The following is a 14,173-nucleotide window of genomic DNA, read 5'->3' on the forward strand; positions in this document are numbered from 1 at the left end:
AAAGATGATAGAAGGTAGGTCAGTGGAGAGAACATGGAGAAGCTATGCAGAGAAGTGATGTATAAATGTGGAGGCCGGTCCAGGAGGGCGACAGATGACAGCGATCTGGAAGTGGGGAGGAGAGAAGACGCGGCAGCATCAGCCTGAAAAGAAGAGAAAGCCACAGATGGTGACACAAGCGGTGTATAGAAGCAGCATTCAGAGAGGGGAGCTCAGACCCCGCCCCCATGTTTACCATCCCATCTAGCAATGTGGCTGAATAGAAGTCCCCCGTATGAGAGGATTAGCATCAGATGTGCAACAGACACCAATTCACAGAAACAGAGACCGCCCACAAATTGTATTATGTGTGAAATCACAAACTGCACATCGCACATGAAAAGCGCAAGCGCAGAATCGCAAGCAAACACAAAAACATGCAAGGCCACTGAAATACCACCCGTGTCACAACCGTGTCCTCTTACAGCTGGAACATGCCAACAAACTGTGATCACTGTGAATAGTTACTCAACGTCCCCAGCACCACACCCACCCACACATCCACATCATCGAATTTCCCGACAGATTGCCCATTTTCTGACAATCCTGCCCATCTCCTCCGGCTTTAGAAGGAAACTGCATCTACTGAAAAGGCTGGAGACAGTTCTGCACGATTTCTAGAAACCTACTAAGATCTTCTCTCAGACACTATTAATAAGTCTGGCCCACTGACCCTTATTTATCGCCAGAATGAGATCTCTCATGTCTGACAAGCTGCGGCCTCCATACAAAACATTTCCCACATTCAGCACATGAATATGACTTCTCACCAGTGTGAGATCTCTCATGTGTGACAAGATATGATTTCTGTCCAAAACATTTCCCACACTCAGCACATGAATAGGGCTTCTCTCCAGTGTGAGTTCTCTCATGTGTGACAAGGTTTCCTTTCTCTCTAAAACATTTCCCACACTCAGCACATGAATAGGGCTTCACTCCAGTGTGAGATCTCTCATGTCTGACAAGCTCTGATTTCTGTCCAAAACATTTCGCACACTCTGCACATGAATAGGGCTTCTCGCCAGTGTGACATCTTTCATGATTGACAAGGTTTACTTTCTGTCCAAAACATTTCCCACACTCAGCACATGAGTAGGGCTTCTCACCAGTGTGAGTTCTCTCATGTACGACAAGCTTTGATTTACACAAAAAATATTTCCCACACTCAGCACATGCATAGTGCTTCTCTCCAGTGTGAAATCTCTCATGTAGAACAAGACTTCCTTTAAATGTAAAACATTTCCCACACTCTGCACATGAATAGGGCTTCTCACCAGTATGACATCTTTCATGATTGACTAGATTTACTTTCTGTCCAAAACATTTCCCACACTCAGCACATGAGTAGGGCTTCTCACTAGTGTGAGATTTCCCATGTGTGACAAGATGTGATTTCCGTACAAAACATTTCCCACACTCAGCACATGAAAAGGGCTTCTCACCAGTGTGAGATTTCCCATGTGTGACAAGATGTGATTTCCGCACAAAACATTTCCCACACTCAGCACATGAATATGGCTTCTCTCCAGTGTGAGATCTCTCATGAGTGACAAGACGTGATTTCCGCACAAAACATTTCCCACACTCAGCACATGAGTAGGGCTTCTCACTAGTGTGAGATTTCCCATGTGTGACAAGATGTGATTTCCGTACAAAACATTTCCCACACTCAGCACATGAAAAGGGCTTCTCACCAGTGTGAGATTTCCCATGTGTGACAAGATGTGATTTCCGCACAAAACATTTCCCACACTCAGCACATGAATATGGCTTCTCTCCAGTGTGAGATCTCTCATGAGTGACAAGACGTGATTTCCGCACAAAACATTTCCCACACTCAGCACAGGAATAGGGCTTCTCTCCAGTGTGAGATCTCTCATGAGTGACAAGACGTGCTTTCCGCACAAAACATTTCCCACACTCAGCACATGGATAGGGCTTCTCTCCAGTGTGAGATCTCTCATGAGTGACAAGACGTGATTTCCGCACAATACATTTCCCACACTCAGCACAGGAATACGGCTTCTCTCCAGAGTGAGATCTCTCATGAGTGACAAGACGTGCTTTCCGCACAAAACATTTCCCACACGTGGAACAGGAATAAGACCCTCCAGCAGCGGGAGAGCTGTGCTGGGTGTGAGGCCCCTCAGGGTTAGACAGGTGAGGAGGGTCTGGGGGAATATTTGGGGTCACCAGGATATCTGCAGGAGACTCTTGTCCAGTGACATCATCATCCGTTGTACAGTCTGTGGATACAGAGCGACGAGTCTCTGAGAGGTTCCTGATGCCGGGACTCCGCGCTGCAAATAGAGAAACATCATTACTTCCTGTTAGACAATTCTGGGGGGAGGAGCAATTATTAGGGGCGGTCAGTGAGCTGCTGATAATTCCAAGTTGGTGCAAAGTTTATGCAGATTAGGAATGGACCAGATGCACCAGATACATAACTGGGTATATAATTAGCAGGGCTGTGGAGTTGTTACAAAAATCCACCGACTCCTCTAATTTGCATATCACAATCTTGTTGATTGAAAGTATGTAACATAAAATGCATCTCTTAACTGCCAACGCTTAGGAATTTTAAAATATGACTGAACTGAGAGGGATATGGAGGCTGCCATATTTATTCCCTTTTAAACAATACCAGTTACCTGGCTATCCAGCTGATCTTCTGCCTCTAATACTTTCAGTCATAGACTCAGGCCTCGTTCACATCATACGCACTTCCGTGCGCATCTGGAACCACGTATGACATGGTAACATGCAAGAGAGGCAGAAGGGTATAGACAGCCTTTATGCCGTTCACATCATATGCTCTACGCCGCAGTACGATGCGCTATGATGCCCTTGTGTACTGCTGCATGCATTCTGCCCACAAGCACAGAGCTGACCCTTTGTCAATGGATGGCATCAGCTGTGCAGCGGGTAGAAGCGCAGATGGCGTTACATTCCGATCACATGGCCATCTCCGCTGCATAGATGTGACCGAGGCCTAAAACTAGTCCTTGGTAAGAGTACTTGTAGAAGGTACAGAGAGGAACAAAGAGCATCTATCAGGCCCTAGGCAATGTAACTGTGGGTACATGTAAGAGTGATGTGCAGGTACTCTGCAGGGGAATGAGGGGATTCTTCCTCTATTACACATTCTTCATGCACAATCTGAACATGGATCAGGCCCTAGGCAATGTAACTGTGGGTACATGTGAGAGTGATGTGCAGGTACTCTGCAGGGGAATGAGGGGATTATTCCTCTATTACACATTCTTCATGCACAATCTGAACATGGACCAGGCCCTAGGCAATGTAACTGGGGGTACATGTAAGAGTGATGTGCAGGTACTCTGCAGGAGAATGAGGGGATTATTACTCTATTACACATTCTTCATGCACAATCTGAACATGGATCAGGCTCTAGGCAATGTAACTGTGGGTACATGTGAGAGTGATGTGCAGGTACTCTGCAGGGGAATGATGGGATTCTTCCTATATTACACATTCTTCATGCACAATCTGAACATGGATCAGGCCCTAGGCAATGTAACTGTGGGTACATGTAAGAGTGCTGTGCAGGTACTCTGCAGGAGAATGAGGGGATTCTCCCTCTATTACACATTCTTCATGCACAATCTGAACATGGATTTGGCTCTAGGCAATGTAACTGTGGGTACATGTAAGAGTGATGTGCAGGTACTCTGCAGGGGAACGAGGGCATTCTTCCTCTATTACACATCCTTCATGTAAAATATGAACATGGCTCAGGCCCTAGGCAATGTGACTGTGGGCACATGTAAGAGTGATGTGCAGGTACTCTGCAGGGGAATCAGGCTATTCTTCCTCTATTACACATTCTTCATGCACAATCTGAACACGGATCAGGTCCTAGGCAATGTAACTGTGGGTACATGTAAGAGTGATGTGCAGGTACTCTGCAGGGGAATGAGGAAATTCTTCCTCTATTACACATTCTTTATGCACAATCTGAACATGGCTCAGGCCCTAGGCAATGTGACTGTGGGTACATGTAAGGGTGATGGGCAGGTACTCTGCAGGAGAATGAGGGGATTCTTCCTCTATTACACATTCTTCATGCACAATCTGAACATGGATCAGGCCCTAGGCAATGTGACTGTGGGAACATGTGAGAGTGATGTGCAGGTACTCTGCAGGGGAATGAGGGGATTCTTCCTCTATTACACATTCTTCATGTACAATCTGAACATGGATCAGGCCCTAGGCAATGTAACTGTGGGTACATGTAAGAGTGATGTGCAGGTACTCTGCAGGGGAATGAGGGGATTCTTCCTCTATTACACATTCTTCATGCACAATCTGACCATGGATCAGGCCCTAGGCAGTGTAACTGTGGGTACATGTAAGAGTGATGTGCAGGTACTCTGCAGGGGAATGAGGAGATTCTTCCTCTATTACACATTCTTCATGCACAATCTGAACATGGATCAGACCCTAGGCAATGTAACTGTGGGTACATGTAAGAGTGATGTGCAGGTACTCTGCAGGGGAATGAGGGGATTCTTCCTCTATTACACATTCTTCATGCACAATCTGAGCATGGATCAGGCCCTAGGCAGTGTGACTGTGGGCACATGTAAGAGTGATGTACAGGTACTCTGCAGGGGAATGAGGGGATTCTTCCTCTATTACACATTCTTCATGCACAATCTGAGCATGGATCAGGCCCTAGGCAATGTAACTGTGGGCACATGTAAGAGTGATGTGCAGGTACTCTGCAGGGGAATGAGGAGATTCTTCCTCTATTACACATTCTTCATGCACAATCTGAACATGGATCAGGCCCTAGGCAGTGTAACTGTGGGTACATGTGAGGGTCAGGCTTTATTCTTACAGCATAGATGTTATTTAGTATATATAAGAGATTCCTGTGTACACATCATATATACAGTCACAATCAGATGTGTATATCTGACCTTAAAAAATATAGGGACTGCTTTTTTGAAGCAGCACAAGTAACTACTTTTGATTGGTTTATTTCATTTTCGTGGGCTAAGCACAGCTATTACTGTATATATAAATTATTTATGATGACTATTATCTGAGAAACAGATCATTTTATCATATTTTCTATTTTATTTACAGTTTAAATTCATTAGAAGTCAGTGCATTTTTTTCCGACTCCAAATCCAGGTACCAAAAATTGCTCCGACTTAGACTCCACAGCCCTGATAATAGCAATGCTGGGGGACATGGCTATACTGGAGTGGGGGACATTACATACTGGAGGATAATGGTAATGCTGGGGGACACAGGGTGGACATGGCAATACTGGGGAAGAAATGGCATTACTGGGATGGGGGACATTACATACTGGGGGATAATGGCAATGCTGGGGACACAGGGGGGACATGGCTATACTGGAGTGGGGGACATTACATACTGGAGGATAATGGTAATGCTGGGGGACACAGGGTGGACATGGCTATACTGGGGAAGAAATGGCATTACTGGGGTGGGGGACATTACATACTGGGGGATAATGGCAATGCTGGGGGACAAAGGGGGGACATGGCTATACTGGGGGAGAAATGGCATTACTGGGGTGGGGACATTACATACTGGAGGATAATGGCAATTTTGATGGACACAGGGGGACATGGCTATACTGGGGGAGAAATGGCATTACTGGGGTGGGGGACATTACATACTGGAGGGTAATGGCAATGCTGGGGGACACAGGGGGAACATGGCTATACTGGAGGAGAAATGGTATTCCTGGGGTGGGGGGACATTACACACTGGAGGATAATGGCAATGCTGGGGGACACAGGGGGAATGTGGCTATACTGGGGGAGAAATGGCAATACTGGGGTGGGGGACATTACATACTGGAGGATAATGGTAATGCTGGGGGACACATGGCTATACTGGTGGAGAATTGGCATTACTGGGGTGGGGGACATTACATACTGGAGGATAATGGCAATGCTGGGGGACACAGGAGAGGACATGGCTATACTGGGGAGAAATGGCATTACTGGGGTGGGGGACATTACATACTGGAGGGTAATGGCAATGCTGGGGGACACAGGGGGAACATGGCTATACTGGAAGAGAAATGGTATTCCTGGGGTGGGGGGACATTACACACTGGAGGATAATGGCAATGCTGGGGGACACAGGGGGAATGTGGCTATACTGGGGGAGAAATGGCAATACTGGGGTGGGGGACATTACATACTGGAGGATAATGGTAATGCTGGGGGACACATGGCTAAACTGGGGGAGATATGGCATTACTGGGGTGGGGGACTTTACATACTGGAGGGTAATGGCAATGCTGGGGGACACAGGAAGGACATGGCTATACTGGGGGAGATATGGCATTACTGGGGCGGGGGACATTACATACTGGAGGATAATGGCAATGCTGGAGGACACAGGGAGGACATGGCTATACTGGGGGAGAAATGGCATTACTGGGGTGGGGGACATTACATACTGGAGGATAATGGCAATGCTGGGGGACACAGGGGGGACATGGCTATACTGGGGAGAAATGGCATTACTGGGGTGGGGACATTACATACTGGAGGATAATGGCAATGCTGGGGGACACAGGGGGGACGTGGCTATACTGGGGGAGAAATGGCATTACTGGGGTGGGGGACATTACATACTGGAGGGTAATGGCAATGCTGGGGGACACGGGAGGACATGGCTATACTGGGAGAGAAATGGCATTACTGGGGCGGGGGACATTACATACTGGAGGATAATGGCAATGCTGGGGGACACAGGGGACATGGCTATACTGGGAAAGATATGGCATTACTGGGGTGGGGGACATTACATACTGGAGGATAATAGCAATGCTGGGGGACACAGGGGGGACATGGCTATACTGGGGGAGAAATGGCATTACTGGGGTGGGAGACATTACATACTGGAGGATAATGGCAATGCTGGGGGACACAGGGGACATGGCTATACTGGGAAAGATATGGCATTACTGGGGTGGGGGACATTACATACTGGAGGATAATAGCAATGCTGGGGGACACAGCCCTGATAATTAGGAAGAGAAGAAAGGATGTCTGCACTTGTCAGTAGAACGTTATCCTTTAATAATGGACATATCCAGAACAACCACGGCAAGCATCAAGTAGCTGCCATGTTTCCTGCTAGCAGTCCTACATCATAGCTAACATAAAAATGACAGCCTGTATCACTGCCAAGTATCTTCCGGTTCTGCAAGCAGACAATGGCCTTTCACAGGTTTTGAAGGATGGGGTGAGATTTGCAGGTAGAAGTGCTCCAACCTTAGGACAGATTCAGTCCCCGAGTCCGTTTAGTTCAGGGTCTACTGGGAAAACATGGTTGACTGCCGTTGGTTGCCATAAATGCGGTGTCTCTACTTGCAGGTAGTGTCACGTCCATATTAGGTCTAAAACTGCTGTCTCTGTCTCAAATGCCCGAGGCTACCAAATCAAACAATTTATCAATAGTGGTACAAGATATGAATTGTATTTCATTGCTTGTGGTGCATGTTCAAAGCAATATGTAGGCAGCACGACCAGGCCTTTGAGACAGAGAAAAGCAGAGGAGACTGGCAGACCTCCAACATAACTAATGTAGCCAAACATTTCCCTGAAGTTCACGGGGGTGACATGACGAGTTTCTCGTCCTGCAGGAATGAGAGAATTGTACCGTCCAAGAGAGGAGGGGATCTCTATAAGAGAGTGTTGCGTAGAGAAGCCATGTGGATTTTCCAGTTGAATACCAGAGTTCCACAGATGGGATCTGGCTATTATCACATGATTCCCTATTTGGAGTCTCCCTTCCTCTCTTTTACATCACACACACTACCTCGATCCATCGTTTCTGGTGAATTGGCAGGCTTCCTTCCCCATTGCTTGTCTAACTATTGCATTGGTTGTTATTGCCCCATGCTTTCCATTCGCTTATTCTCTGCTCTCCCTTTCCATTGGGGAGATTCAGGGTTCTTTGCTCCTTCTTTGTTTCCTTTTAATTTGTACATATACAATTTAAAAGCCTGAATAAATAGTTTCATGCATGCACCATGCCAACAAATATTATATATATATATATATATACACATACACACAGGAAAAAAATTATATCCTTTATTATATCAAAAGACATCTAATAAATCCTATACCGTACAACCTATAATCACATACAAAAAGATTATGTTTAAAACCAAGGAAAGCGAATCACCATGACTACCCACATCCTTATTAGGGAGGCTGCGGTCCTCCGCTCTGGCAAAGGTCCTATTTTTCAAGGTGCGCTGATAAAGGTCCTGGTACTTAGGTTCTATTATATAATGGCCTGGTGGAAATTTCCATGGAGATGCGTATATAAGGAAAATACATGCAGATCTATTAGGAGAGGCATATAAACTGAAACTCTGATGTTATTTCACAACATATAATCAATCCCACTCGCGGATTGATAGCAGATATGCAGACAGATGTCATTCAAACAGCAGGCTGAAAAAGGTGAATGTCATCAAAATGACATCTGTCTGCATATCTGCTATCAATCCGCGAGTGGGATTGCTTATATGTTGTGAAATAACATCAGAGTTTCAGTTTATATGCCTCTCCTAATAGATCTGGATGTATTTTCCTTATACAGTGGCTTGCAAAAGTATTCGGCCCCCTTGAAGTTTTCCACATTTTGTCCCATTACTGCCACAAACATGAATCAATTTTATTGGAATTCCACATGAAAGACCAATACAAAGTGGTGTACACGTGAGAAGTGGAACGAAAATCATACATGATTCCAAACATTTTTTACAAATCAATAACTGCAAAGTGGGGTGTGTGTAATTATTCAGCCCCGTTTGGTCTAAGTGCAGTCAGTTGCCCATAGACATTGCCTGATGAGTGCTAATGACTAAATAAATAGAGTGCATCTGTGTGTAATCTAATTTCAGTACAAATACAGCTGCTCTGTGACGGCCTCTGAGGTTGTCTAAGAGAATCTTGGGAGCAACAACACCATGAAGTCCAAAGAACACACCAGACAGGTCAGGGATAAAGTTATTGAGAAATGTAAAGCAGGCTTAGGCAACAAAAAGATTTCCAAAGCCTTGAACATCCCACGGAGCACTGTTCAAGTGATCATTCAGAAATGGAAGGAGTATGGCACAACTGTAAACCTACCAAGACAAGGCCATCCACCTAAACTCACAGGCCGAACAAGGAGAGCGCTGATCAGAAATGCAGTCAAGAGGCCCATGGTGACTCTGGACGAGCTGCAGAGATCTACAGCTCAGGTGGGAGACTCTGTCCATAGGACAACTATTAGTCATGCACTGTACAAAGTTGGCTCTTATGGAAGAGTGACAAGAAGAAAGCCATTGTTAACAGAAAAGCATAAGAAGTCCCGTTTGCAGTTTGCCACAAGCCATGTGGGGGACACAGCAACCATGTGGAAGAAGGTGCTCTGGTCGGATGAGACCAAAATTGAATTTTTTGGCCAAAATGCAAAACGCTATGTGTGGCAGAAAACTAACACTGCACATCACTCAGAACACACCATCCCGACTGTCAAATATGGTGGTGGCAGCATCATGCTCGGGGGGGGGGGGGGGGGGGGGCATCTCTTCAGCAGTGACAGGTAAGCTGGTCAGAGTTGATGGGAAGATGGATGGAGCCAAATACAGGGCAATCTTGGAAGAAAACCTCTTGGAGTCTGCAAAAGACTTGAGACTGGGGCGGAGGTTCACCTTCCAGCAGGACAATGACCCTAAACATAAAGCCAGGGCAACAATGGAATGGTTTAAAACAAAACATATCCATGTGTTAGAATGGCCCAGTCAAAGTCCAGATTTAAATCCAATCGAGAATCTGTGGCAAGATCTGAAAACTGCTGTTCACAAACGCTGTCCATCTAATTTGACTGAGCTGGAGCTGTTTTGCAAAGAAGAATGGGCAAGGATTTCAGTCTCTAGATGTGCAAAGCTGGTAGAGACATACCCTAAAAGACTGGCAGCTGTAATTGCAGCAAAAGGTGGTTCTACAAAGTATTGACTCAGGGGGGCTGAATAATTACGCACACCCCACTTTGCAGTTATTGATTTGTAAAAAATGTTTGGAATCATGTATGATTTACGTTCCACTTCTCACGTGTACACCACTTTGTGTTGGTCTTTCACGTGGAATTCCAATAAAATTGATTCATGTTTACGGCAGTAATGTGACAAAATGTGGAAAACTTCAAGGGGGCCGAATACTTTTGCAAGCCACTGTAAATGCATCTCCATGGAAATTTCCACCAGGCCATTATATAATAGAACCTAAGTACCAGGACCTTTATCAGCGCACCTTGAAAAATAGGACCTTTGCAAGAGCGGAGGACTGCAGCCTCCCTAATAAGGATGTGGGTAGTCATGGTGATTCGCTTTGCTTGGTTTTAAAAATAATCTTTTTGTATGTGATTATATGTTGTACGGTATAGGATTTATTAGATGTCTTTTGATATAATAAAGGATTGGTTTTTATATGCACCCAAGGGCCCATTTTTTTCCTGTATATATTTACAATTTCTCATGTTTGTATTTTGCATGTATACATAAGACTGCATGTTAGGTGGAAGTGGGTGTTTTTGTACACCTCCCCTTGACAATGTGACCACTCCTCTTTCTAGGGGTGGAGTTGGGGCGGGTACTTTGTACTGACATCCCTACCTATATGTCCAGGCTGTCATTTTTATGTTAGCTATGATTAAGGGCCTGTTTCCACTACACGCAGAATGGATGCAGAAAAACTGACTCCAATGAATGCCTATGGGAAAATCTGCATCACAAAAATCGCGTTTAGTGGAAACAGGCCCATAGGCATTCATTGGAGTCAGTTTTTCTGCATCCATTCTGCGTGTCGTGGAAACAGGCCCTAAGGACTGCTAGGGAGAAACATGTCAGCCCATTGATGCTTGCTGTGGTTGTTCTGGATATGTCCATTATTAAGGGATAACGTTCTACTGACAAGTGCAGACATCCTTTCTTCTCTTCCTAATTTCTGGATTTGCTGACCAGGTCGAGCACTGTAGTGGAACTTGGTGGAGTGGAGCGGTGTTCACCGTTGTATGCACCTGATAATTAGCATACAATTTGCACCAACTCAAAGTTCTTTGCATGTCACTAACCCTCCCTACAGCTAAAGCATTGGCCATACATGGAAAGCAGTAAATTGAAGAGCTTGATGAGATAATGGAAGCAATGAGTCTAATGTGACCAATCTGTGTACAGTAATGTACAGTGACCATTATCAGCTTATTACAGGCCGGTAACACTAAGTCACCCCCTACTGTGACCAATCTGTGTACAGTAATGTACAGTGACCATTATCAGCTTATTACAGGCCAGTAACACTAAGTCACCCCTACTGAGACCAATCTGTGTACAGTAATGTACAGTGACCATTATCAGCTTATTACAGGCCAGTAACACTAAGTCACCCCCACTGTGACCAATCTGTGTACAGTAATGTACAGTGACCATTATCAGCTTATTACAGGCCGGTAACACTAAGTCACCCCTACTGTGACCAATCTGTGTACAGTAATGTACAGTGACCATTATCAGCTTATTACAGGCTGGTAACACTAAGTCACCCCTACTGTGACCAATCTGTGTACAGTAATGTACAGTGACCATTATCAGCTTATTACAGGCCAGTAACACTAAGTAACTCCTACTGTGACCAATCTGTGTACAGTAATGTACAGTGACCATTATCAGCTTATTACAGGCCGGTAACACTAAGTCACCCCTACTGAGACCAATCTGTGTACAGTAATGTACAGTGACCATTATCAGCTCATTACAGGCCAGTAACACTAAGTCACCCCTACTGTGACCAATCTGTGTACAGTAATGTACAGTGACCATTATCAGCTTATTACAGGCCGGTAACACTAAGTCACCCCTACTGTGACCAATCTGTGTACAGTAATGTACAGTGACCATTATCAGCGGTAGAATGAATATAACCCACACACACATGGTAGATTTCTATCACGTGAAATGATCGGTGATAATAGCCACATGTGAGACAATTTAGTGGCTGTCACAGTTGGAAAGTCCTCCCCTGATCAGCATTGTATTGCTGCTGTGAGATGTAGCCGGATGCTCCTCCCTCCATCACCCCCTCCCCTCTCCACAGAACAGAACAGGGAACTCCAATCAGGGAGTCTGTACTGTTATTGTTAGTAAGCTGTCACCAAACACAATTTCTAACTAGTACAAATAACAGCTCCTAACATGGCCAGTCTGTGAGCAGCAATACAGCCACACCAGCAATATACACACACCTAAAGGATTATTAGGAACACCTGTTCAATTTCTCATTAATGCAATTATCTAATCAACCGATCACATGGAAGTTGCTTCAATGCATTTAGGGGTGTGGTCCTGGTCAAGACAATCTTCTGAACTCCAAACTGAATGTCAGAATGGGAAAGAAAGGTGATTTAAGCAATTTTGAGCGTGGCATGGTTGTTGGTGCCAGACGGGCCGGTCTGAGTATTTCACAATCTGCTCAGTTACTGGGATTTTCACGCACAACCATTTCTAGGCTTTACAAAGAAAGGTGTGAAAAGGGAAAAACATCCAGTATGCAGCAGTCCTGTGGGGGAAAATGCCTTGTTGATGCTAGAGGTCAGAGGAGAATGGGCCGATTGATTCAAGCTGATAGAAGAGCAACATTGACTGAAATAACCTCTCGTTACAACCGAGGTATGGAGCAAAGCATTTGTGAAGCCACCACAACACACACAACCTTGAGGCGGATGCGCTACAACAAGATCACCAAAATTGGACAGTTGAAGACTGGAAAAACACAACCTCAATAGTTAAACCGGTGAACAGGTCCATTTATAAATCAGTTCACCTCTATTGTCTTAGAGGGAAGGCAGGTTGATTCCTTTCTCAAAGACAACCATCAATAAATTCAACCGCCACTCAACAAACTGTATGCAAAAATACTTTATTTATAGAAAAAGTGGTCCAGAAAACACTAAAACCCCAAACCCCATATAACCAGAATAGCTGGGCACTGGCTACTGGAGTACTCCATGAGACACGCCCCACACGCATCCACATACCACATGCACTGTGGATCGGCCAATCCTATCTTGCCGTGTGTGGCTAGTGCAAACACCTTGCTGAGATATTAATCAATGTAACTCTCTGCTATCGATTAGTTAATGGGTTAACTCCTCCGTCACACAAGGCATACCCAATGTTTTGGATGGGCCACACAGTTCAGTCCTTTAGACAATGGCCATGATGTTATATCAACCAGGCTTAAAACCTGCATACTTCAGATCATCATAGTCCATTCAAGGCACATGTTATTAAAGAGGTACTGTAAGGGTCTACAGTGCTCACCACCTGTGTGTAGCTAATGTCCACATTATAGGGGAAAACCTGGCTTTTATTAGCATTTGTATTGTATTTATTTAGATTTTCCCTCTTTAATGTTGAAGCCACGCCCACCAGATCCTCAGCTCCGCGGCAGCATATTAATTAGCCCTAGCCAGATTGCCTCATGGGTAGTGACGTATGGAGCTGTCATAAGAAGCTCTTGCCGAGTAGGGGGAAGGAAAAAAAAGCAGAGGAAGAACGGATCCCTGCACAGCTCAGAATGCTCGCTGTCTGTGTGATCAGCTGAGCTGATTACTATCTCTACTACATGACAGGCAGACTTGCCCAGACGCTCTCCCTTCCCCCTTACTGCTAATTTATGAGCATGTCCTCCGTTCCAGCACAGTTGGATGTCTTTGTCCACTCAATCCTCCTGAAGCCTGCAGCAGCGTCTGTCTCCCTCCTGCTTGCAGAGTTCAGTGTATACTTCTGTATATTGTGTGTATAATGTGTCGTTTCTCCTCTGCTCTCTAGCTGTCATCAGCTGCCTGGTGTATTGTACTAAATGCAGCTATAAAGCATGTCATTTGAGGAACTCTGAAGCCAAGCAGATTAGGAGAGTACACCAGGCTGCTCTGATGACAGCAAGTGAGGAGAAACGCAGGGTATGCAGGAGTATACACTGCACTTTGCAAATAGGACAGGAACAGATGCTGCAGGAGGGGGAGTGCAATTGCAATTAGCATTGGGCAAGTAGGA

General features: G+C 45.2%; 1 protein-coding gene across 1 annotated transcript in view; it reads right to left on the bottom strand.

Annotated features, from left to right (window-relative positions):
- Nucleotides 1-437: 437 nt before the first annotated feature.
- Nucleotides 438-14,173, bottom strand: part of LOC137537297 (zinc finger protein 850-like) — a 96,119-nt gene continuing 82,383 nt past the window's right edge. The window contains exon 11 of the mRNA XM_068259374.1: nucleotides 438-2,339. Within this exon, the coding sequence (XP_068115475.1) occupies nucleotides 715-2,339 (1,625 nt within the window). The 3' untranslated portion in view covers nucleotides 438-714. The remainder of the gene's footprint in view (nucleotides 2,340-14,173) is intronic.

Source organism: Hyperolius riggenbachi, chromosome 10, assembly GCF_040937935.1.
Source record: "Hyperolius riggenbachi isolate aHypRig1 chromosome 10, aHypRig1.pri, whole genome shotgun sequence".
Classification (NCBI taxonomy): domain Eukaryota; kingdom Metazoa; phylum Chordata; class Amphibia; order Anura; family Hyperoliidae; genus Hyperolius; species Hyperolius riggenbachi.